Here is a 21,493-nt window from a genome sequence, read left to right on the forward strand (position 1 = left end):
ACATTTAATTATAATGTCATGGTGGGAAGCTGTCCTAACACTAACACTTACAATTTAGATATGAAACTTGAAAAGTGATACAAGTGTAGTCAGGACGGCTGAACGTGTTTACCCCTGCTCTCAGGGTATTCTATTTTTCTCTTGGCCAACGGAGCATAGCAACCTTGAGCAAACCCGGCAGTGTGTACGTGCGTGACGTACACATTGGTTGCGTGAGAGCCACGGAAACCATGGAATAGCAAACGTCTGATTTAATTGGTTACTCTGCGTGTCGGTAACCGAGTAAACCAATCATACGTTTCCTAGTAACCGTCCATCACGTGTTTAAACCACTCAGAAGGCAATTGGTGAAAGTAGGCGCGTCCTCAACGACAAGGCCAGCAAGCTAATGCTAGAAGAAAATCGATCCAGGGAATCTGTTCTAAACGAAACTAAAACGACTGAACGAAACAGGGACAGGGCTATAGTTTGCCGCAGGAGGTAATATTTCCTTACTTATATTTATTTTAGTAAATTGCAGAGACCATACTCTCGTCTATTCACGGAGTGTGTTCCGTCGTTGTTGTTTTGTTTTTTTCCTTTCTAAATGCAGATATGGAAGTAGCTAAGCAGAAGCTAGCCAGCGTTGGCTAGGAATACATTTGCGTCAGGACACGATGATATGTAGCTCCTTAAAATGAAATGGTTGATATGTGCCTATGTGCTGCTGTTGCATTAAGCGATTATACAGGCAGTGCAATTTACGGACCTTAAAGAGCTTCGGCTGGCTTTCTTTTGTTCACTATGTGGGTTAAAATGCTAATAGTTATTGGCAGTTGTGCAGGGCTATGGTCGCCTTTAGCAGTAGCTGCCAATAATAAGTTGATACTATGGAACCGAGCAGCGCCGTTTTACACTTACAAAGCCGAGAAAGATCCACCTGGGTAACTGATATATTTTATGAGTTTTACCCTCTCGAGGGGGCTGCTTGCTGCACAGTTGAATTAAGTTTTAGGCCTAAATGGAGTTAAAGGCCCCTGTTTGTTGTGATGAGCCAGCTGGGGGTCATGTGGCCTCCATTCACTTTAGTAGGTCAGTCTCAGTTAGAAAGAGGGTCCCGGCGTCTAAAGCAGTTAGTCATTGGAAAGATGTAATAAATCCCTTTCCAATCAGTCAGAATTAATTTTAAAGGTAAAACTAGTTTGAAATTGTTGCTCTGGGCTTTGAAGAAATGAATGCTTTGAAATGTGTTATGAAATGTCTCGGTCACTGAGTAGTTGTATTTACGAGGATTATATGTCAGTTTCAGCAAAGCAAACTTAGTTAGCTCTTATCCTTTTTTTTTTCGTTAATTTCAAACTTGGCTGCGCTTAAGGCTACAGCACATTTCTTCATATGCACTGTGGGCTTTTGTGCTTCATGCAAACGAAGCGCAATTTGCATTATCTCGTGTCAGAAAGTCGGAGTGGGAAGTACACTACTGCTGTTTTAACCTCGTGGGCGTAAGATCTGTTTGAAGTTGTGAATGAGGATAATGCAAGGCACATTTAGCAATGCAGCAGTGTGTATCTTTTAGTGCATGTGCAGCGCTGAAAATGGTTACTGTTCCTTGACCCACCAAACATAAAGCTAAAACGCTTCTATAACTGTGATTGAACAGTGAACATGCTGTCTGTAGCGCAGATGGGGACAGTCACTGCAAAGTTGTGAAGTGAACTGCACACGTGTTGTTCACAGTGCCACAGTTGATCTTCCAGCAGATATTAACTTCCTATCAACAGGGTGTTTGTTGATAGCCTTATTAGGTAGTTGTTTGGAGAAAAAGAAAAATGTTTGATTTATGCACCTTTTAAGGAACATGGATGCATTGATCACTGATATTGTCTTATGTTAATATGTATAACATGATTAGATTAATGAATACGGAGTCACATAAGTGATGGATCAATTAGGATCAGGTTATTGTTATTCTAAATGCAAAAACTCAAATCCTTATTTGTATTTCTTTATTTTGATCCTAAAACGTCACACTTGCACAATTACTGGCTGGATACAATTTTCTGCCATGAGGCAGTGATGGTATTGCATAATGAAGGCTCAACCAACCAATGAAAATATTACTTAAAGGTTTAGTTAGTCCAACAAAAGTCACAATGTCCCGTCAGTTTATCCAAAGTCTCACCCGTTAATGTTGTCTAGCCCTGCGGCAGCGACTTGCAAATTGGAGAGGTGGTTGGGGGAGGTACTGTCCACCAATACAAACTGCTTAGGTACTTTAGGCTCTGTCTATTTATCCACTGCTGCTGATGAGAGGGCAGTGAATGATTTTTATCTTATTAAAACAAGTGAATCTAAGTGGACTGCTGGCAGCTTAATAGGTAAAGCTTTTAAATGATGTTTTAAAATGGTTATAACATTAAGTTAATTAGCTAAACTGAAGGCTGTAGGTTTTGTCTTACACAGAACAAAAAAAACAACAACCCTAAATCATGGTATTAAAACTTAGCTTGAAAATGTAAACAGTGGTAATTAAAAATGCTTCTGAATATTCAAAAACACTGATATAAAGTGAAAGTGCTGATGAGAGAAGATGGTTTAGAGTGAGTTTTTTGAATGAAGTTTTAGTGCTTGCTACTTTCTGGTGTTTATGTTCACATTTGGATTTTAAAAAGTCTGTGGTAAGCCTTAAGAGAATGAGAGCCATTGAATTTGTTTGACACAAAATTTGACAAGATGCAGAAGTGACACTTCTAAAATGTAGGTTAGGAAGTGCCTTCAGTAATGTTATGATCAAGGACACCCCTATTTGGTGAAGGAAGTGGACCGGTCTGCTTTTTTTGTGTTAACAGCTGTGTAGATTGCACTAAGATTGAGTTGTTTGGTCTTGTTTATTTTTAAAATCAATCTTTTAATTTTCCATATTTTTTTCAGTATTTAATTTTTTGTTTTTATTTAAATGTACAAAAATAATCACACATTGTAGTCAGAAAGTTGGATTTTTCCTTTTTAGAAAAATATTTTTAAAACATAGATTCCTTTTCTTTCACTTGCAGTTTTGTGTAATTTGCCTTTGCAAAGTTCTCAGTAATTTGAATGTATTTGAGGCAGACTGTGTGTGCCCTGAACACCACTGATTTCCTCCTCAGGTTTACCTGCAATCTTTCCAAGAGCCAATGGCTACCGACATGCCCATGGAAGATGTGTTGGGTCCTCACCCCGCCCCAGCCTCTTCCACTCCTCCTGACCCAGTGTCTCCCCCTACTCTCAGCTCAAATGAAGCCCAAAACCAGATTCCCACTCTGGAGCCAGCAATAGCTGAAAACCTGAATAAAGTGGTAATCTCTGAACACAATGCTGCTCCACACCTCAATCCAGTTCAGCCTGCAGACCCAAATGTGGCCCCAGAACTTGTTCCAGGTGCGGAGGTGTCTCCCGTACCTTTGCCGGCCCCCCTGCCGCCAGCTGCTGCCAAGAACCCCAGCTGCAAGATCATGACTTTCAGGCCCACAATGGAGGAGTTCAAAGACTTTGCCAAATACATCGCCTACATGGAGAGTCAAGGAGCTCATCGCGCTGGCCTGGCAAAGGTGATTTCAGGACACAGGCACACACACATATATGTACCCACATATCCACTTCAGTCTTCTTACTAGATGTTTTTTGTTTTGTTTTAGTGAAGTATTGCTGTAACATTTTGAATCCTGTGCATCTCTTTTAGTTTCCTACCTGTTTTTGCATAGCCAAGGTTCAATCTAACATCATTACTAATGTTTAAAATGATCAAAGCATGTTAGAAAATGCTTGTAAGAACCATTTATAGTTTTAAGCTGATATCAGCAGAATCCACCATCTAAATTTCCAAAGGTTTAATCTGCATACTTTGAATTTGAATAGATTTTGAATCTGCTGACCTTGTAAAGGTTAAGCGTCTTTTTTTTTTCTCCAGGTGATTCCCCCTGCGGGATGGAAGCCACGCAAGTCCTATGACACAATCGAGGACATGGTGATTCCAGCTCCCATCAGCCAAGTGGTGACGGGTCAGTCGGGTCTGTTCACCCAGTACAACATTCAGAAGAAATCTATGACTGTGGGTGAATACCGCAAGCTGGCCAATAGCAAGAAGTAAGTCGGTCCCAACCTCAGGGGCTTCATTCGTAAATGATTGCATACAAATGCAGTATCTGACGTGATGTTTTGCACGATAGTGTCCTTGTAAGCTTTGATGGTGCAATTATTGCTCTTACTCAGCATGGTTTAAAACATGAATGTTACTAAATATAGTGCAACTACGATGATGGAGAACATAAATAAACAATAAAAGTGCATTCTAATATTTCACACTAAATCAGGAATTGTGTTATTTGTACCTACAATTGGCATCAGGGTGCCAGAAAGAACAGACAGGTTTTCTGTTTTAAACTAATACTGTTTAACACCAGTGCACAGTATTTTAAAAAGCTGAAGGTTTTGTTTGTCCTGATAACCATGAGTTTGAAAATAATACTGTCTTAAAATAAGTGAAATGGGTCATGGTGGGTAGTGGTAGCTGTGGTGCTAGTGACGGTAAAAAGCCAGTTCAAACTATATTATGTTGCTGTGTTGTTGTTTTTTTAAATTTTATAAACATTTTCTTTATAAATTGTCGTGTAGATGCTATAACTATTAAGGCAGAAGAATAATGTAACAAATGAAAACCTTGGCACTGTAGCAGAACTACTACAAAAGCTCAAACTCTTATATACATTGGACTTAAATTATTTTATTACAGTCTATTTGCTGATTGTAAATGTTTGCACAGTGCTCGTTTGAGGGTTTAGTTGAAGGGCACAAAACTGCTTACAATACAACCTGTCCTGTTCTGTTTGCAGGTACTGCACGCCACGACACAAAGACTTTGATGACCTCGAGAGGAAGTATTGGAAGAACCTGACGTTTGTGTCACCTCTTTATGGTGCTGATGTGAGCGGCTCCATCTATGATGAGGTGGGTGAAGTTTGTCTGGATAATGACAATTTTTATTAAGTTTTTAAAATATTCTTGAATTTGTTTGTTTGTTTGTTTGTTTTTAAATAAAAATAAACCACTTCTGGCCTAATAGGTTTATAGTAGTTTATTTTCCATCAATGGGCAATTTTCAGGGTTGTTTTTTCACCATTAGTAGTATTATTATTATTATTATTATTATTATTATAACTTAATTAAAATGCACCATGTAATTGTGATAGAAAGCTGCTTTAGGAGTTTACAACTTTTATATTTCAAGATTTTTGCTGCTGTTGTAACTTTCAAAATCGTGCTCAGTGAGTAATATGACTACAGCACCATCTGGTGGTCATTGATGGAGATTGATGGACTGATGAAAGTGTAGCGTGCAGGTTCCCTTGTACTTGATATTCATAATTGCATGCTCTCCAGAACATTGAAGAATGGAACATCGGCCATCTAAACACACTGCTGGATATGGTGGAGCAGGAATGTGGGATCGTCATTGAGGGTGTCAACACTCCATACTTGTATTTTGGCATGTGGAAGACAACCTTTGCTTGGCACACTGAAGACATGGACCTCTACAGCATCAATTACTTGCACTTCGGGCAGTCTAAGTCCTGGTGAGTCACTTTGTTTTCCTGACCTTCTATGAATGTGACACAAATTGCCACTTGAAGTTCCAAGTTTATATTCTAATTAAAATGGGTGTACATACATACATACATACATACATACATACATACATATCAATGGATAAGGTCCCAGATCAAAAAGATGAAGCCATTTGTTGAAGTGTCTTAAAGCTGTATTCTTTCTCATGGCTAGCACAGGACGGTGACTTTGGTTTTGAAAAAAGAAGTCATATTATAGTATTTTTAGGATCAATTCTCATTTAATCTTAAGCAGAAAAGAACATAAAAAGCACAATTAGAATAATTTTTTATTATTTTTTTAAAGAAAAGTGGAAATTAAAACAAGCTGCCGTAATAAGTGACCCCATCAGCGGTTAACTGTTTGTACCATCTGTCATTCTTTTGTTTTTTTAATCTTTAATATTGCAGCAGTTTTATTGGCCATCGAAAACAATGGCTTGTGTGTCTGTTTCACTTAATGCTGGATGAGAGGGACACATTTGTCATGCAGAAGTTTGCATTTGAAGCTACTGCTGTTTCAGATGGCTTCACTGCCAGCCAGTTAGCCTTGGCTGTATGTCACTGAGTGCACTGTTTCAGTGTAACTGGGGAAACTTGCCTCCAAACCACAGCTCCTCTACCTCAGTTAAGCTGCTGCAGGCTGTGAATGTGCTAATAGTTCTGTAGCCAGGATCACACTGTGATGGAAGCAGGGACTGAGAACATTTGTGTATTTTTATCAGGAAATGGTTAAACATAAATTAATAATAATAAAAATACAGATAACTGGAAATGCTGGATAAAAATAGAACATTTAATCCACAAAACAAAATTTATGACAGTGATCAGAATCAGAAATACTTTATTTATCCCCAAGGGGCAATTAAGATTACTATTCAGCATCACCATAAAGTGATGCTTACTAAACAGTATTTAGAGTTCAAAGTGTGTGTATAATTTCTTACAGTTTGTGTGGGGACTACAGAATCACTTTACTTCTTCGTGAGTGTACCGCCACATTACAGAGTGATGCTTCTCTCACCCCATGAATGATCTTTAAGTGCAGAATGTGCTCAGCCAAAGTCTTGTCAAAGCCCATTTCTCCACCGGCTTTCTAAAAGGCGGTGAAACAGCGAGTTTCGTTTAAGGCTTGTCACGAAATGAACATTGTATAGCGACAGCTTGTTCTTATTTAAAGTGACAACAGTGACAGCATAGGCTGAAAGTTGGATTCTGCTACCTGAATGCCTGAATTGTTTGCAGTGAGCTTTGCGAAGGACAGAGTGAGAGGGTGCTTTGCAGATTTGCAGTCATTTGCACGCTAATTTTCACCTGATTATGTAAATGCAATGCTTGTCCTGGATAGCTCAAATGTGTCTATATTTACACATGGATGCCTTATAACTTGAAATTTGTGTCAAAGTCTTCACTACATCCTGTTTATTATAAGTGTGGACAGTAATGATTGGCAAAATTTTCAACTCGTTTCACTCCTTAATCATTCTTTAGAGACACAACTTGTCTGCCTTTATCTGACCTGATTTTGGGTCCAAACTGATGTCTATGTACTAAGTCTCCAAAGCAGAACATAGCAGTAAAAACTGATGCTGGGGAGTGATTAGAATATATAGTGTAGTTTAGTTTTTTAGCTGTCCTTCCTCCCTCTTCCTCTTTGGTTCTGGTATCAGGTTAGCTGTGTGTAAAGTTAATCACAACTGCTACTGCGCTCGTTGCAAACCATTAGCCACGACCCCTAACTGGTCCCGGCAGATGGCTGCCCCTCTCTGAGCCCGGTTCTGCTGGATGTTTCTTCCTGTAAAAATGAAGTTTTTCCTTTCCACTGTCGCCAATTACAGTGTTGGGTCTTTATGTTCCTTAAGGTGACTGCTGTTTTGATTTGTTGCTATATAAGTAAAACTGAAATTAATTAAACTATGTTTTCATTTAAACATTTTTTTTGCCAAATCATTCATCTCGATGAAATTGACTAATTATGTGGTTTGGACTCAAGCAAATACAAATTGAAACTGAAGCTTGACTGATTGGTAATGCCAAACAATAACAAAGTAGTGTTTCTTTCTGTTCAATGCCGGGTAAAAAATGTTATTTGTTACATTTTGTGTCAACAGCAGGCACAAAAGTTATTTCTCTTTATAATTGCTAGTTGTCACTTTATCCTTATTCACATGATTTATTTTTCAATTTCTAGTCTGATGCGGTACTTTGAAGAATGGTAAATTAAAAACAAAGATATAAATTTTTGTCTCATTGTACCTTGACATTTGGGAGTTGCTTAAACTCTTTATAGAGCCTGTTGTACAGGAGAGGTAGTGCTGTGATTCAGATTTATACTTTTCTTGCCTGCTGTCTGTATTTCCTTCTGTCACATGGTTCCTGAGGGGAAAATGTTTTTCTTCTTACCTTTTCTGCTCCTTGATTGTCTTTTGTGTGTGTGTGTGTGTGTGTGTGTGTGTGTGTGTGTGTGTGTCTTTCCCTCCACCTTGTTTTCCATCCATATCACTGCAGGAGGGGAGCAGTGTCATCTCAGCTTTCAGAAATACAGTATTGCTTCTGTGTATGTGTGTGTTTGTGGGTTTTTATTGTTGTTTTAAAGACTTCCTTCTCTGTTTTCTTTCTCACCTGTCTTCCTTCTTTTCACAGTATGCTTCCCCGCCACCTTTTCCCCTCTCTTGCTTGCCTCCTGAAGTGGTATACCATGTGTCTATGTGTTATAGCTCCCCCTCTCTGTGACGTCACCTCATTAAAATCATCTGTCTTGTTTTCACACCTCCGAGTGAGCATGAGTATATTTCACTACGACTCAGTGTCAAAGTGCGTGTGGTCTGACAGATGAAATTACATTCATCGAGCTGCAGTGTTCAGTCTGGTGTTACATGTTCTGGACCTCTGGCACTGCTGCATTGCTTATGGAGGTCTGTGTATGCAGTATTCCTTTGTTTGAATACACCTCCACGGTGTTTATTAAATTGCTAAGAAGGTGTGGTGTTTCTGTCTTTCTCTTGTATCCGTGTTTAAAGATTATTATGGAAACAATTGTTGGTTACATATTTAGGGCTGTTTCATAGATTTTTTTTTTTTTTTTTTTTTTAACACACCAAAGTCGTATAAATCCTTTTACAGCCACTTGAGGGCAGTGTTATTACTGTTGTCGTCTCCCTATCTGAATTTATTAAATTTCAGTAATGTTCTTTGTGTAGCCAGAGAGGTATGCAAATCATAGCCAATGTGAGACCAGTTTTGCTCACTATAACAGAAATGAACTGGTTTTAATGTACAAGACATATTTTAGCAGAAAGAAGTTTTTTGTTTTGTTTTTAAAAAGACTGCTTCTTCCTTTTGTGGTCTTTTTAAAAACGCTTTCTGTAACTGTTCATTATGAATCCAGCATCTGGTTGGGGTCTATTCCACCTGTCATAGGCCAAAAAGGTTACAGTCTATTACAGAGCTAATACAGAGAGACAGGCAACCTTTCACACTCACATTCACACCTATAGCCAATTTAGAACTACCAGTTGACCTAACCTAAATGTCTTTGGACTGTGGAGGAAGCTGGAGTACCCAGAGAGAACATACATAGGCACGGGGAGAATATGCAAACTCCACAGAGTCGGATGGTGGATTCAAACCCAGGACCTTCGTGCTGTGACGGATTCTGTTTTATTTTTTATTTTTTTTAACCATTATCAAATTGGGTAATCGAGAATCTTGTAATTAAAAAAAACAAAAAACAACAACATTATTTTAACATCAGTCTGACTAATTGATGCCCAACTAAACAGATGTACGAGTTTTATTTCCTCTCTCTTTTTCTTCTCCCAGACTTTTTATGCTTTTGTTGAATTCTCTTGTCTAATTCTCACCAAGCCCACCCACCCGCACTCTCCCCCCACTGAAACTGAATCATTTTCACTTTTATACTTGTGTGTGGTGGGGTAATTACAGGCTGTTAAACAGAGCACGGTCCTTTAAAACACACACTCTCTTTGTCTTTCACTTCCTCTCCTCTCATAGTGCAGCCGATTGTGAAATTAACTCCGTTTCCCCATGCAACTCTGCTCCCATCAAAGTCAGACCCTACCAAAACTACTAGTGCCAATCGCACACATTCTAGTGGATGTGTGGAAGATCTCACCCTTAGCTGCCAGTCACTTTCTTCCCATCTTTATCCCTCCATCATTCTCTTTTCTCTTTTCAGTGCTGAAACCCTGTCAATCATCCATCTACCCCAACACACAACAATAGATATGCTGTCAGTTAAAAGATTAGCCTCTGAGCATGCAACTAGAAGATAGGGAAAGGCTGACGAAAGAGAATTGAAAGGGATATTTTGAAGTGTAGCCCAGCTGCAACTTCCCAGGAAGGGTGGAGTTCATTATGAATCCATCAGTTTTCAACCTCCTCTGTAGTCCGATGGTTTTGAAGCATTGTCGTTTGACAGTTCCCAGAGGAGAGGAACGGGGAGCTGAAAATCTGCATAGAAGTTGAAATGCAGCTGCAGTTCGGATGTTGAGTGGGGTGTTCTCAGCGTTGACTTGATTTTTTTAGTAGCTGAAAGTTCCTTTTTAACGGTGCCATAGTTGTTTACAGATTTTTAAAGAAGTGTGTGTGCAACATGTCTGCAGTAGCGCACTAACACATGCATTGGCACTTCTCGGGCTGTCAAGGCTCCCCCCTCTATCTCTACCTGCCTGGAAAGGTGTCCCACCTTGGGTAAATAACACTCTTCCCCAGAGAGGTGTAAAAGTTCAAGCCTTCATTTGCCGTGCGTTGTTTTGTGCGTTTCTCACCGTGCCAGCAGAGTGACATACGTGTTGTTGCCATGGAAACCTCAGCCTTCGGACGGAGGGGAACAGGAGGACTCACGCTGATCGTTTGATTTGTTTAGTTTGTCTCTGGGATGGAGTTCTCTGAAAAATGTACATATTTGCACAGAAAGCTCTGATGTGATTTTACCTCACGCAGAAAAAAAAAAAAAAAACCCCAAACAGCTTTTAGAGGTGGACTCCAAAACTTCGGTTTAGATGTAGTTGTTTTCTGTGTTCCTGAGTTGGAGGAAAAGATCGATATCAATTTAATCTTCAGCTGAGAGGTGTGGGGATGTATTTAGCCTAGCTGAACACAGATGCTGGAATTACTCGAAGCTCATTTTGTTTTCGTTTTGCTGTTCGTTTTACAGTTTGTTTGTTTCTTTTATTTCTCCTTTTTTTTTTTTTTTTTTTTTGGAGCTGCAGCTAAACTGCGTTACAATGCTGCACTCAGTTGTATCCGTGTGTATACCGTGTGTATACCGTGCTCGCTATATGACCCAAAACCCGAGTGATATATCTGGTCATAACTCATAAGAATGCCTGCAGAGCTTTGTGACAACATTAGCCCATAACCCAATGTCAGGTTGGAGCTAAAATCTATGCATAGCTTTTAGTGTTTACAATAAAACACTGAAGGAGGCTGCAGCTCCAGCTACGGTCTAATCTTTTGTCTACAGGTGGCAGTGTGGCGCCATGTTTCATGGCGTCTCTGACTGGAATGGACTTTCTCTTTATGCTTCCTTTTATTAATTATTTTCATTCCTTCCTCTCTGTGAGTCTTATTCTCTTGTCCATTCTTGTCTCTCATTAGGTGCGATGGCCTCTCACCGTCTCTCTCTTTGTTACTTCTTTCTCAGTTTGTTTCAAACATCTCTCTTGTTGTTAAGGCTTCTGTAAGAAAGCAGAGATGTAGGCTTTTTTTTTTCTCCTCCCCCCACCCATCTTCATTTCTCAAGGTCTATGGAGGGTTAAACAATACCGAGGATTTAATTGCTGTAATAAAGAGTATGTAATAACTTCACAAATGAGCAGATTATAGTTTAGCTCTGCTCCCTTCCTCCCACTCTGTTTTAGAAAGAAATTTGCTTTCTAAGTTTAGCATATGACAATTGGTGTAATGCCACGTACTTTGCAGTGCCTACCTCATGTATTATCAGCACGAACACTGCCAATAGTAATACCTCGCTCTAGCACAAAAGGATGTAAAATATTGAGGTGATTTAAGAAAAACAAAGAAACAAAAAGAAGGGCTTTTGCCAAATGCACAGATATGTCAGTTACAAAAACAAGAATTTGTTTTAGGGAGGAATAGTGACGGTTATGTCATGGGCAGTTTCATCAAACCAGTAATTGCTGAGAGGTCAGAAATAACCTAGCACTCCCAAAACACTAATATCTCCTGGTCCTGCCCTTCACCGCTCATTTGATCTTTTCCACTAACCTCTCCTTCCCTCCCAGTCTCACTATAAATATTTTTAATGATAATTGTTTTCTTTCGCTGCTACAGTGTTTAGATATTGACATTTTTTGTTCAAAGTTTTCTTCTTAATTGCACCAAGTCAATCACTAGAGTAATGCACATATAACCATGAGCCTCCGTGGTGTGTTTCTGACAGCTCTGACTCTAAATCGTATTAAAACCGTAACAGGTTGTGTGTTTTGTTGTTTCCCTCTAGCATCTTACCCTGTGTGCTCATCTGTTTGCTTTTAATACTACGGTGAATCTCAAGTCAAATTGTCACATGGCCACATGCTTGCTGTTTGACATTTTAACACGTGCATTGACTTTGTATACTATAGTATAAATACCTGTTAAATATGCTTTGTGTTCATCTTAAGCAATTGATGAATGAATTAAATCATCAATGAAAATAATGTTTCTGTGATATATTTAATGCTAAGAATGCAACCCAGCTTTATCCACACATCTGCTTTATGAGAAGACCTGAAGTTGCAGATTCACCTCAGCAAAACTGCAGATTCCTTTTAAGCTGTTAGTACAAGCAAAGTGTTCACACTAGAGATGTAAAAATATTCTGTACATCTTGATTTCTTTTAAGATGATTGGAAGAAAGAGAAGGTGAAAATTAGGTTAAAAAAAGTTCAACACAAGTCAGAGGTGTCTGACTTTTTGTCATCTTTTCCTCTTGTCTCCACAGGTACAGTGTCCCTCCTGAGCATGGCAAAAGACTAGAGAGGCTGGCACAAGGTGAGGAGCTAATTTCAATTAAAATCCATTTAAGTTTGTTTATTCACCACTTCAGCACGCTTTCCTGCCTATCTCTTTCACTCACATGCGTTAAGTGACAGAGCAAGTGCTTCCGCCTGTAGAGCACACGCCATTAAAATCATACACGCGCTGCACACTTAACACATCCCCTGAATACACACAAGCACACATTCAAAGCACGCTTATTGCCCCCTCTTGCATCGTTTAATAGAAAACAAAGCGGGACTTTTGAGCTACATCTCACCTTCTCCTCTCCCAACCGCAGCATGGACGTCATTGTTTAGCACTCACAATAAACAACCTTCCCGCAGCTTTTCCTCTGACAAACACAGTGGTCCTTACCATCAACAGTGTGGCGCATATGCACTGAGTTAGTGAAAAACTTTGATAATGCCACTTTGCCACAATATATAAAATTATATATTTTTGTTTTTTGGTCACTTGGTTGTGCTAAAATGGAGCAGCAGATGAAAGAGCAGCTTGAAGCACTTAACGTGTGCAGTCACTCATGCTAAAAAGATGAGGATGGATGCTGAATTTTATAGTAGAAGCTGTCTGAAGTGACACCAGCAGCACCTGTTTGTTCTGCAGAAGTAATGACGGAAAACTTGAAAAACTCACACAATCAAGGCCAGTTGTTCTGGACTATGTTTTGATGAATGTTTATTATCCCGAGGAGGAAGTGTTGGCTGTAGATGATTCATGAACGGTATTAACGCCTGTCAGAAATCTGTGGAAAAGTGAAAACGTCAAACATATTTCAACTAGGGTGAAAAAACAAAAAGTAGAACAATTTCTCAGCATTATATTCTTTGTTGACTTTTATAGTCAGCGCTTTGACATGAGGATTTCATCTGAAATCTAGAAATCTTGTCTAAGGTGGATAAGAGGCAGTGAAGTGATACCATTCTGCCATCTTTCTTTGACACAAGATGTTTCCTTTTGTTCCCCATTCTTTTCCAGTACCCATGTTCTCCTTTTACTCTTATTCTCTGTTTTGATCAGTGAGGATTAACCTTAGTATCGAATGTTTCTTAGAGTGAGGGAAAAGATATCGAGGTGAGAAGAGAGACTTGCTTTAAATAGACACACTCTCCCAGTTATATGCTAGTTATCACTCTTGGGTGGAATTTAACTATGTACCATTGATCTATGTGCAATACATGGAGTTTGTCTCTATGCACAAAGGAAACAAAAGCATTCAGACAGTATTTCACTTCCTGTGCTTATAAGGAAAAACTGTTATTGATGAACTAAACTCAAAAAGGTTCGGTCACATAATAGTGAGGGGCTGAAAGACAGCTCGAGGAAGATGGTTTTGCATTTCCAGGTCTAAAACCTTTTCCTGTGGGCTACACACACACGAAGTTAAATAGGTTTCCTTATAAATATGCAGAATCTGTAGGGCAAGGAGTGAGATGCTTTGGGCTTTAGAGTCGTATTGACCAGTCACATTTGAGCAGCCTGTGGAAGGAAGTCCATGTGGAGGGATAAGAGGAGCACATTTGGCAGCTGTAATTTTGAAAGCATCAGCTGTCACGCTGCAGTAATTTAGCTTTTTTTTTTTTTTTTTTTTTTAATAAGTGTATCTATATTCATATTGTAATCAGTGACTGACACACAGGGAAATGGACAGTCTTGGCCCAGATGTCCTTTATCCATACATCTGCTGGTTACACTGGTAAAATGTTAAAAATGACATTAAATGCTACTTTTAAAACCACCCGCAGAGTAGCCTGGCTTTGGACATTAAAACTGAGATCCCATTAGCGCCAGCTTTTATAGCAGGGTGTTCAGTCATACATTGCAGCTTAGCTGGCTTATCCAGCACCTGCCTCATTTGTAAAATACAGCTGCCGAGGGTGAGAGGAGAGCTCACTCCTGGAAGTCAAAAACATATCAGTGTTTATGTTCTACTTGTTCAGCAGTTTGCTAAATTGCTCTGAGGCACTTTTTGGAGAGGATTTTAATTCTTATGTTTTTATTCTCATTTCTTATCATTTCACCAGTGGATTTTCTTGTGGTGTTGGCCTTTAATTAAGCCTTGCCAAAAATTCCTCTGTGGAGGAACTCCCTGGCTATCTGCACAGTGCTGTGCCAGCGTTGGATAGGGGTTTGGTTGTAGCCGTTACTGCGCTGGTATAAAGGGAAAACACTTAACCAATCTACTTAATATGTTTATGGAGCGTTTGCATTAAAATTTCTCCACAAAAGAAAGCTGGAGAAATAACCAAACATGTTTGACTTTGTGTTAAAGTTCTTCTTATGTACTGCTGCTTAGGGCAATGCAAACTGGAGTGTCAGGCTTATGTCTATAATGATAGCTCATTATCACGAAAGTATCACACAGGCCACCTGCACTTATTTTGTGGTTTTGGCTGTAAAATTGTAAATTGAATCCCATCTTTTAGAAACTATGTGAATTTTCTCTCTAGCCCAAAATGGTTGAGGAGTTACATTAATGTAAAATCTAGCCAGAGCTGATTTTTCTGTCTGCGTTCAGACCGTAGTACCTGAATCTTCTTTTGCTACCATGATACAGATCCCTGTAAAGCTTTTGTTCTCCTCTCCCCAAAACCACTTGAATTTTTTTTCTCTAGCACAGTTTGTAACAGAGTTACGGTCATTTAAAGAGTGTTTGTCAAATGGGCCCACCACTGGGCTTCATTCATGCAAAAACTTGCTCTTGTGGTTTGAAAACGACATGAAAAAATCCACAGAAGAATCTAAGATTAAAAAACACCTTGTAATTATTCCAAATCCTAAGTACAAATCAAAGAGAGCCTCATTCTTAAACACCCTAGTTCTGTAATCTCTCAAGTAATACTTTTACAATTAAGTATTAAAAACTAAATAAAGGGGGAAACCCTGCAAACCCTACCAGTACTAAACACAACTGCAGCTTTGGCATCATTTTATTCAGTTGTTTCAGTTTCACAGCCCTGGTGTTCACATTGACTTACTGGCCCACCTAAATAGAATGGAGTCCTAATTACTGTTATTACTTCCGTCTGTGCCTTTTCTAAAACACCAGTCAAAAAGTCTGCTGTGAGATGGGCCCATTGTATTGACGGCTTTACTCACAGACCATGTTGAAGTCTTTGCTGATAATAAAAACGCTATAAATAAATATAGCATTATACTGCAAAATGGGCATTTTGTCTTACTTTTATCTGCCTGGTTTGGCAGTTTTAGGACAATACTTGGGAATTATGCATTTCAATGTATGCAGAATTGTTTAATGTTTTATTTAAATAACCTCAACATCTCTGATCTCAAGCAACATGCTTTCTAATTACATTGTATATGTTGATGCTCTTTCCTGTCTTCCTCTCTTCTTATCTAACCAGCTGGCAGTAGGAGGACACCACTGCCACCGTTATTTAACAGGCTCTCACTGACCTATCAAAGCCATCCTCCAGGCAGCCAACTGTTTATGGGGTCCTAAAAAGACAGTTATGAGTGTTGCAGGGATGCTAAATGGGACTGGGACAATGGTTACTTAAAACCTCCTCTCCAGACATTTGACAGGGTAACAGACGTCACTCCTATCACTCCTCATTTCTGCCACGGCGGGAGACTTTTCGGTTAAGGTGAAGAGGAGGGGAGGGTGTAGGGTTCGAAGCAGGAACTTAATTTTCAAACTCTAAAGGACAGAATGAAGCCTTTAAGTTAATATTACCCCATGGAGAGCTCAGAAAGCCAGCTGCATTTTAATGGGGATTAATACGCAGGCTCTGTCGGCACATTATTCACCTTTATCAGCTCCAACGGGCAGGCAGGCACTGGGAGAGTAGAGAGTCCCCCTCTCCCTCTTTTGCTTTGTAGGGTGGAACAGAGGCTGAAACAATGCAGTGAAAATGAAGGATGAAATGGGTGCTGATTATACTGTCAGTCACATTAAAGTTTAACTGGGTGGAGGCATGGATGGACCCCCCTTTGAGGCACTGGTAGGTACATGCAGTAAAGGGGGTGGAGAGTGAGCGATGGAGGAGAAATTCATTCTTTTGATTATGCAGAGTCTGTCTTTCTGTCTCCAAGAGCAGAAGTGAGCCTTTGTTTTAGAGAGTGAGTCGGGGCTTTGAGATCATAATATACCTCTGACATTTTGGGCTCTCAAAGCGGGCGGCGTTTTTAAGGAATTGAGTTTGTTTTATAATACAAGATGGGTATGATTGGTAAATTACTCCAGCTGGAAAAGTCCACATTGATACAATAGCAAATGCAGTTTCACATTTCCTTTAGTGCAGTTTGAATCCTCTCATAAAGTACACTGACTTGCAGTAACTTTTATTAGTGACGGAAACATCGGTAATTAATGCACAGCTCATTGTATTGTTTTCGGATTAATTACACTGTAGTAAACAGATGAGACCATGGTTTAAATAATCAGTAGCCTCTGACTGTCACTGTTGTTAGTGCTGCTGCTTCTGCAAATTAATAACATGTTTTAAATAACCCCACAGGTTTTCCTTGTTTCTGTTTGCATTGGTTGCACTGAACTGGATCACAATTTTACAGAGAGACAGCACCCAGCTTCACTTTTATGCTGTTGCATCCCTTTACACACAGTGACATCCATCAGATCTCCCCAGAAATCCAACCTGGAGGCCCACAATCAGTGAATTTTCATGCACTGTGGTAATGTGATTATTCCACACTTTGGGCAGTGAATTAATTTCTGCCCATGTCAAGGGGAAACCGGATTTCCTTTTCCAGGTTGTGGGATTAACAATAACAAGATAAATGGTTGCATTTCAACTGGAGATGGCTGTTTATTTGTCAGTGTCGAAATACACTTATGGGATTATATTACACATATGAAGGGATCATAGAAATCTATTCTCCAATCACTGTTGTATAGTAATCAGGCTAATGCAGTACATTCAAATGTGTTGATTTTCTCCTTTAATTACTCTGTAATCTGTTTTTTGTACTTTACACAAAGCAGTTTGTGCAAATTAATATATTCAATCTAAATTCCAGTAAAGGCTGACAAGCTTCTTGGTAATGGTTTATGCTAGATTGTGGTCGTAATACTACTGCAACATACTGTTAGTTTCTAATTCAGACAGAGTGTGATGAAAATATTGCATCACGATCGGAGAGTGATTCCATTCATGTCTCGGACACCCGCATGCTTCACAGCATAACCTAATTTTAGGCATGCTATTAGGGTGCTGTAGTGATTGAGAACAGAATAAGAGAAATAATTAGGTTTTTTTCCTCCTAAAAATCAGAGTAAGCAATGATGCTATCAGTGTACAGTAGCTTCATCTGTAAATTTTGTCACCCATTTCCATGCAGTAGTTGATGTATTCAGTTGCCGTGTCATTTTAAGTTTTCTTCTTCTCAAAGAAGTTCACTTGTGCCAGCTGACAGGCAGGGGACCACAGGGGCATCATGATGACATCTGGGGATTGTTGGCCCAGGAAATGATTATGATAATTAATGGCTTTCAGGAACAAGTGCTGCATTGGTGTCAGCTCTTAACCGATGTCCTTGAAATTACTGTTCATGCTCAACACTTCATTGCTAGACAGTTTCTCTCATAGTCACCGCATAATTGCTTCCGTTCGTAAAATCGGTGACTCGATGATTCAGGCTTATTAAGTGGATTTAAAAGAAGTTTCTGGTGAGAACAAAATCCATTTTTAACATGTACCTGATGGCTTATGAGTGCGGTTGACATATTGTCTTTAGTGTTGGTGTACTTCAGTAGGCTGATGTTTTGGCTCATCCACCACACCAGATACCTGACGATAAACAAAACAACCAGCTGATCTAAGCAGAGTTGAGTCTAAATGAATGAAACTACACATAATCAGTTTTTTTTTTTTTCTGAGCATTTATTGTTTCCTATGTATGAAAGAAAAAAGTTGCCAATCACCAAATATTGGTATATGGGTTTCGGCTTTGCTTATTAATCTTCTTCTCTCACTAACTCTGAGTTTAAATCCAGTTATTCTCCTGTTGCTACAATATACAGATTAATCGTTTACATAAACATAAACTAGCAAGAGTAAAAAAACAAAACGTGGGCTGTTTTTGAGAGGCCTGCAGCACTTTCTCAAAGTCTTTAATCTGTCTTTTGTGGTGATTGAACAAAACTCTGTCATGGATACAGATTTTGCTGAATGTGGCTCATGAAAGAAACACAAAAAGATAACATAACATTGCTTTCAGAGGTTGATGATAACATGAACATATATATACATGTATGTATGTATGTATGTATGTATGTTTACATATATGTGTGTGTGTGTGTGTGTGTGTATACCCTACGATTGTTGTAGTAAGATGATGTTGTGGTTGTCAGTAAAATGCCCTATGCTCACTCTCACCCTCTGCAGGCTTCTTTCCCGGCAGCTCCCAAGGCTGCGATGCCTTCCTTCGCCACAAAATGACACTGATATCACCATCCATCCTGAAGAAGTATGGCATTCCCTTTAACAGGGTGAGTAGCCGCTGTTTCCCTACACACACAGTATAAGGTATCCATGAGGTAATAAAGTAATGTTAACAATTTCTGTGTTAACTGTCATACAAGCTTCTTTACCAGTGCTGGCTGAAGTAGCAATAGAGTCCCTCCCACCCACTTGCCTTAAACTGGCTGACACTGTTTCACCCTTTAACACCATATAGAAGAAAGCTGTTTGCCCTGACTCTAACGTCTATCTAAAGTAGGCAACCATTATAAAATGGAATAAAGCTGTACCCCAATGCTTAAGCACACACGCATCTTCAGCCTCATAATGATCAGAGTGGAAATTGTGATGCAGATATTGACATTAAAACAATGAGGAGATTTGAAATATTTAGTATCAGAAGATGGGAAGTGGTGCATTTATTCCCCCAGTTCTCCAAGTGTGTCTTGCGTCAGCTGGAGAAGAAGTGGGCTTTTATTATTAACTTATACTGGCTCTGAAAAATTAGTTTGAGTCAAGATATTGTGTCTGTCGTAGCAAATTGTTGGGGATCATTTCACCTATCGGTTATTGTTCTGTTCAGCAGTTCAGTCTTCAAATTATGGCAGATTGAGGAAGGGGGAAAAAACGCTGACATGGAGCAGGCATCTGATGTTCTCCAGAGTCAGCATAAGGGTTCCCCTCTACCCCCATTTATCTCATTTCTCACCCCTTAGGACATCATTATCACAGTGAACGTTTGACTTGTTACACGCCTACAGTGTCTTTCCTGATTTGAGTGTAAAAATAAAACTTGTGTTCTTGCAGTAGAAAAAAGGGACTTTTGATATCTGAACCACTGCCTTTAGTTGAAGAAGTTTATCTCCCACTTTCAGCCCCCCACTTCCGTTTCTCCTGTCACCTTATCTGGCTTGATGTGTCTCTTGATTGCCAAGATCCATGCTTTGTAAAGAAGTTGAGATCCGCAGTCAGATATATAGGGCTTGGGTTTTAGGGCAACACACACACACACACACACACACACACACACACACACACACACACACACACACACACACACACACAAAATGTGAGGACAAGTAGAGCACATTTGCAGAATAACACTGAGCTCATGGGAAGGAATTCAGTACTCGGAGCAGCAGCCATGTTTAGTCGAATTAAGTTAGAAAAACAGGGACAAGATGTTTCTAAGGATTCAAACTCAATGTTTATCCCTCAAACCTTAAGTCAGCGGTAGCCTTTGTGCAACTGGTGGTAACAATAAAATATAGCTGTAAGAAATAACTGGTAAATAGATTAATGCCTTCCTTGTGCACAGAGACAACTGATAAATTCAGCCTTCAGACATTTAAAAAAATGTGTTTTCTTGTCTGTGTGAACAGATAACTCAGAATGAAGGGGAGTTCATGATCACCTTTCCTTATGGCTACCACGCCGGCTTCAACCATGGCTTCAACTGTGCAGAGTCCACAAACTTTGCCACGCTGCGCTGGGTGGACTACGGCAAGATGGCTACACTGGTAAGATGAGACTGATTGCAGAGAGGTTAAGTCACCGTAACAGAGAAATTTCAGTCTGCTGTGTTAACGTGTCAGCAGTGATGGGAAAAAGTGATTTGGGGGATTTTGAAAACGTTTGAAATGATCTCACAAAAACATCCAAAACAAAACACTGATCTGGCTAAAAGAAAAGCAGTGATGCTCATTAATGATCATGTTAACTTTGCAAACTGGGCACTCCATCTATATAACACGTCTATCCATTTAGAAAATAGGTTTTTATCTAAATTTTGTCAGCACTTGTTTGAGACGAGGTCTGAAGGCCAGTGTAGACACTCCACTTGAATAGTTTTGATCGGATGTGTGATTCAGAGGCAGCTTTGCAGCCTTCCTGCTCTGGGTGTTTGCTTCTTTGAAGGGATGAAGTAATAGATCATATCGAAATATAAAAGCAGCGTCTGGTTCTCTGCTGCACACCATCTGTTACCGACACTAACTGTACCCTTGCATCCTTGCACTGACGCAAACTGCCTCTTTGCCCGTGGGCTGTTGAGCATGAAATTGACAGGGCATGGGTTGGTTGTGGAAGGGAGTCCAACGACAATGTCCTCTGGAAGAAACTCCCCTCTTTTCTTTTCTCTATACATTCCATTTCATGTTCAGTCCTCTGTCTCTGTCTTTGTGTGTGTGCATGCCCCTTTTCCCTGGTTTCTCTCTACTTGGCTGCATGTCAGATTTATGAGGTGCCAGTTTGCAAAAGCACATCACCCTCCCTTCTCGCTCTTTCTCATTTTCGGCCTTCCTACTGTACCCATGTGGCCACTTGTAATTTAAGAACCAGTAGTCGAGGCTCCAGCAGTCTTCCCTTCACCAGTGCTCAAGGGAGCATCTCCACTGCGCTTGTCTC

At 39.7% G+C, this 21,493-nt stretch overlaps 1 protein-coding gene across 2 annotated transcripts in view; it reads left to right on the top strand.

Moving 5' to 3' along the window:
- The first annotated feature begins 172 nt into the window (after positions 1 to 172).
- kdm4b (lysine (K)-specific demethylase 4B) overlaps positions 173 to 21,493 on the top strand; it is a 43,204-nt gene continuing 21,883 nt past the window's right edge. The window contains exons 1-8 of one of the 2 annotated variants that reach the window (XM_082504803.1): positions 173 to 480; positions 3,126 to 3,566; positions 3,926 to 4,101; positions 4,848 to 4,962; positions 5,395 to 5,588; positions 12,589 to 12,638; positions 19,013 to 19,116; positions 20,470 to 20,607. In XM_082504803.1, coding sequence (XP_082360929.1) covers positions 3,153 to 3,566; positions 3,926 to 4,101; positions 4,848 to 4,962; positions 5,395 to 5,588; positions 12,589 to 12,638; positions 19,013 to 19,116; positions 20,470 to 20,607 — 1,191 coding nt within the window. In that variant the 5' untranslated portion in view covers positions 173 to 480; positions 3,126 to 3,152. Of the gene's footprint in view, positions 481 to 1,084; positions 1,171 to 3,125; positions 3,567 to 3,925; positions 4,102 to 4,847; positions 4,963 to 5,394; positions 5,589 to 12,588; positions 12,639 to 19,012; positions 19,117 to 20,469; positions 20,608 to 21,493 lie in introns of those variants that run through there. The other variant, XM_082504804.1, reaches the window with a different exon arrangement.

This window comes from Aulonocara stuartgranti, assembly GCF_965226115.1.
Source record: "Aulonocara stuartgranti genome assembly, chromosome: 15".
Classification (NCBI taxonomy): domain Eukaryota; kingdom Metazoa; phylum Chordata; class Actinopteri; order Cichliformes; family Cichlidae; genus Aulonocara; species Aulonocara stuartgranti.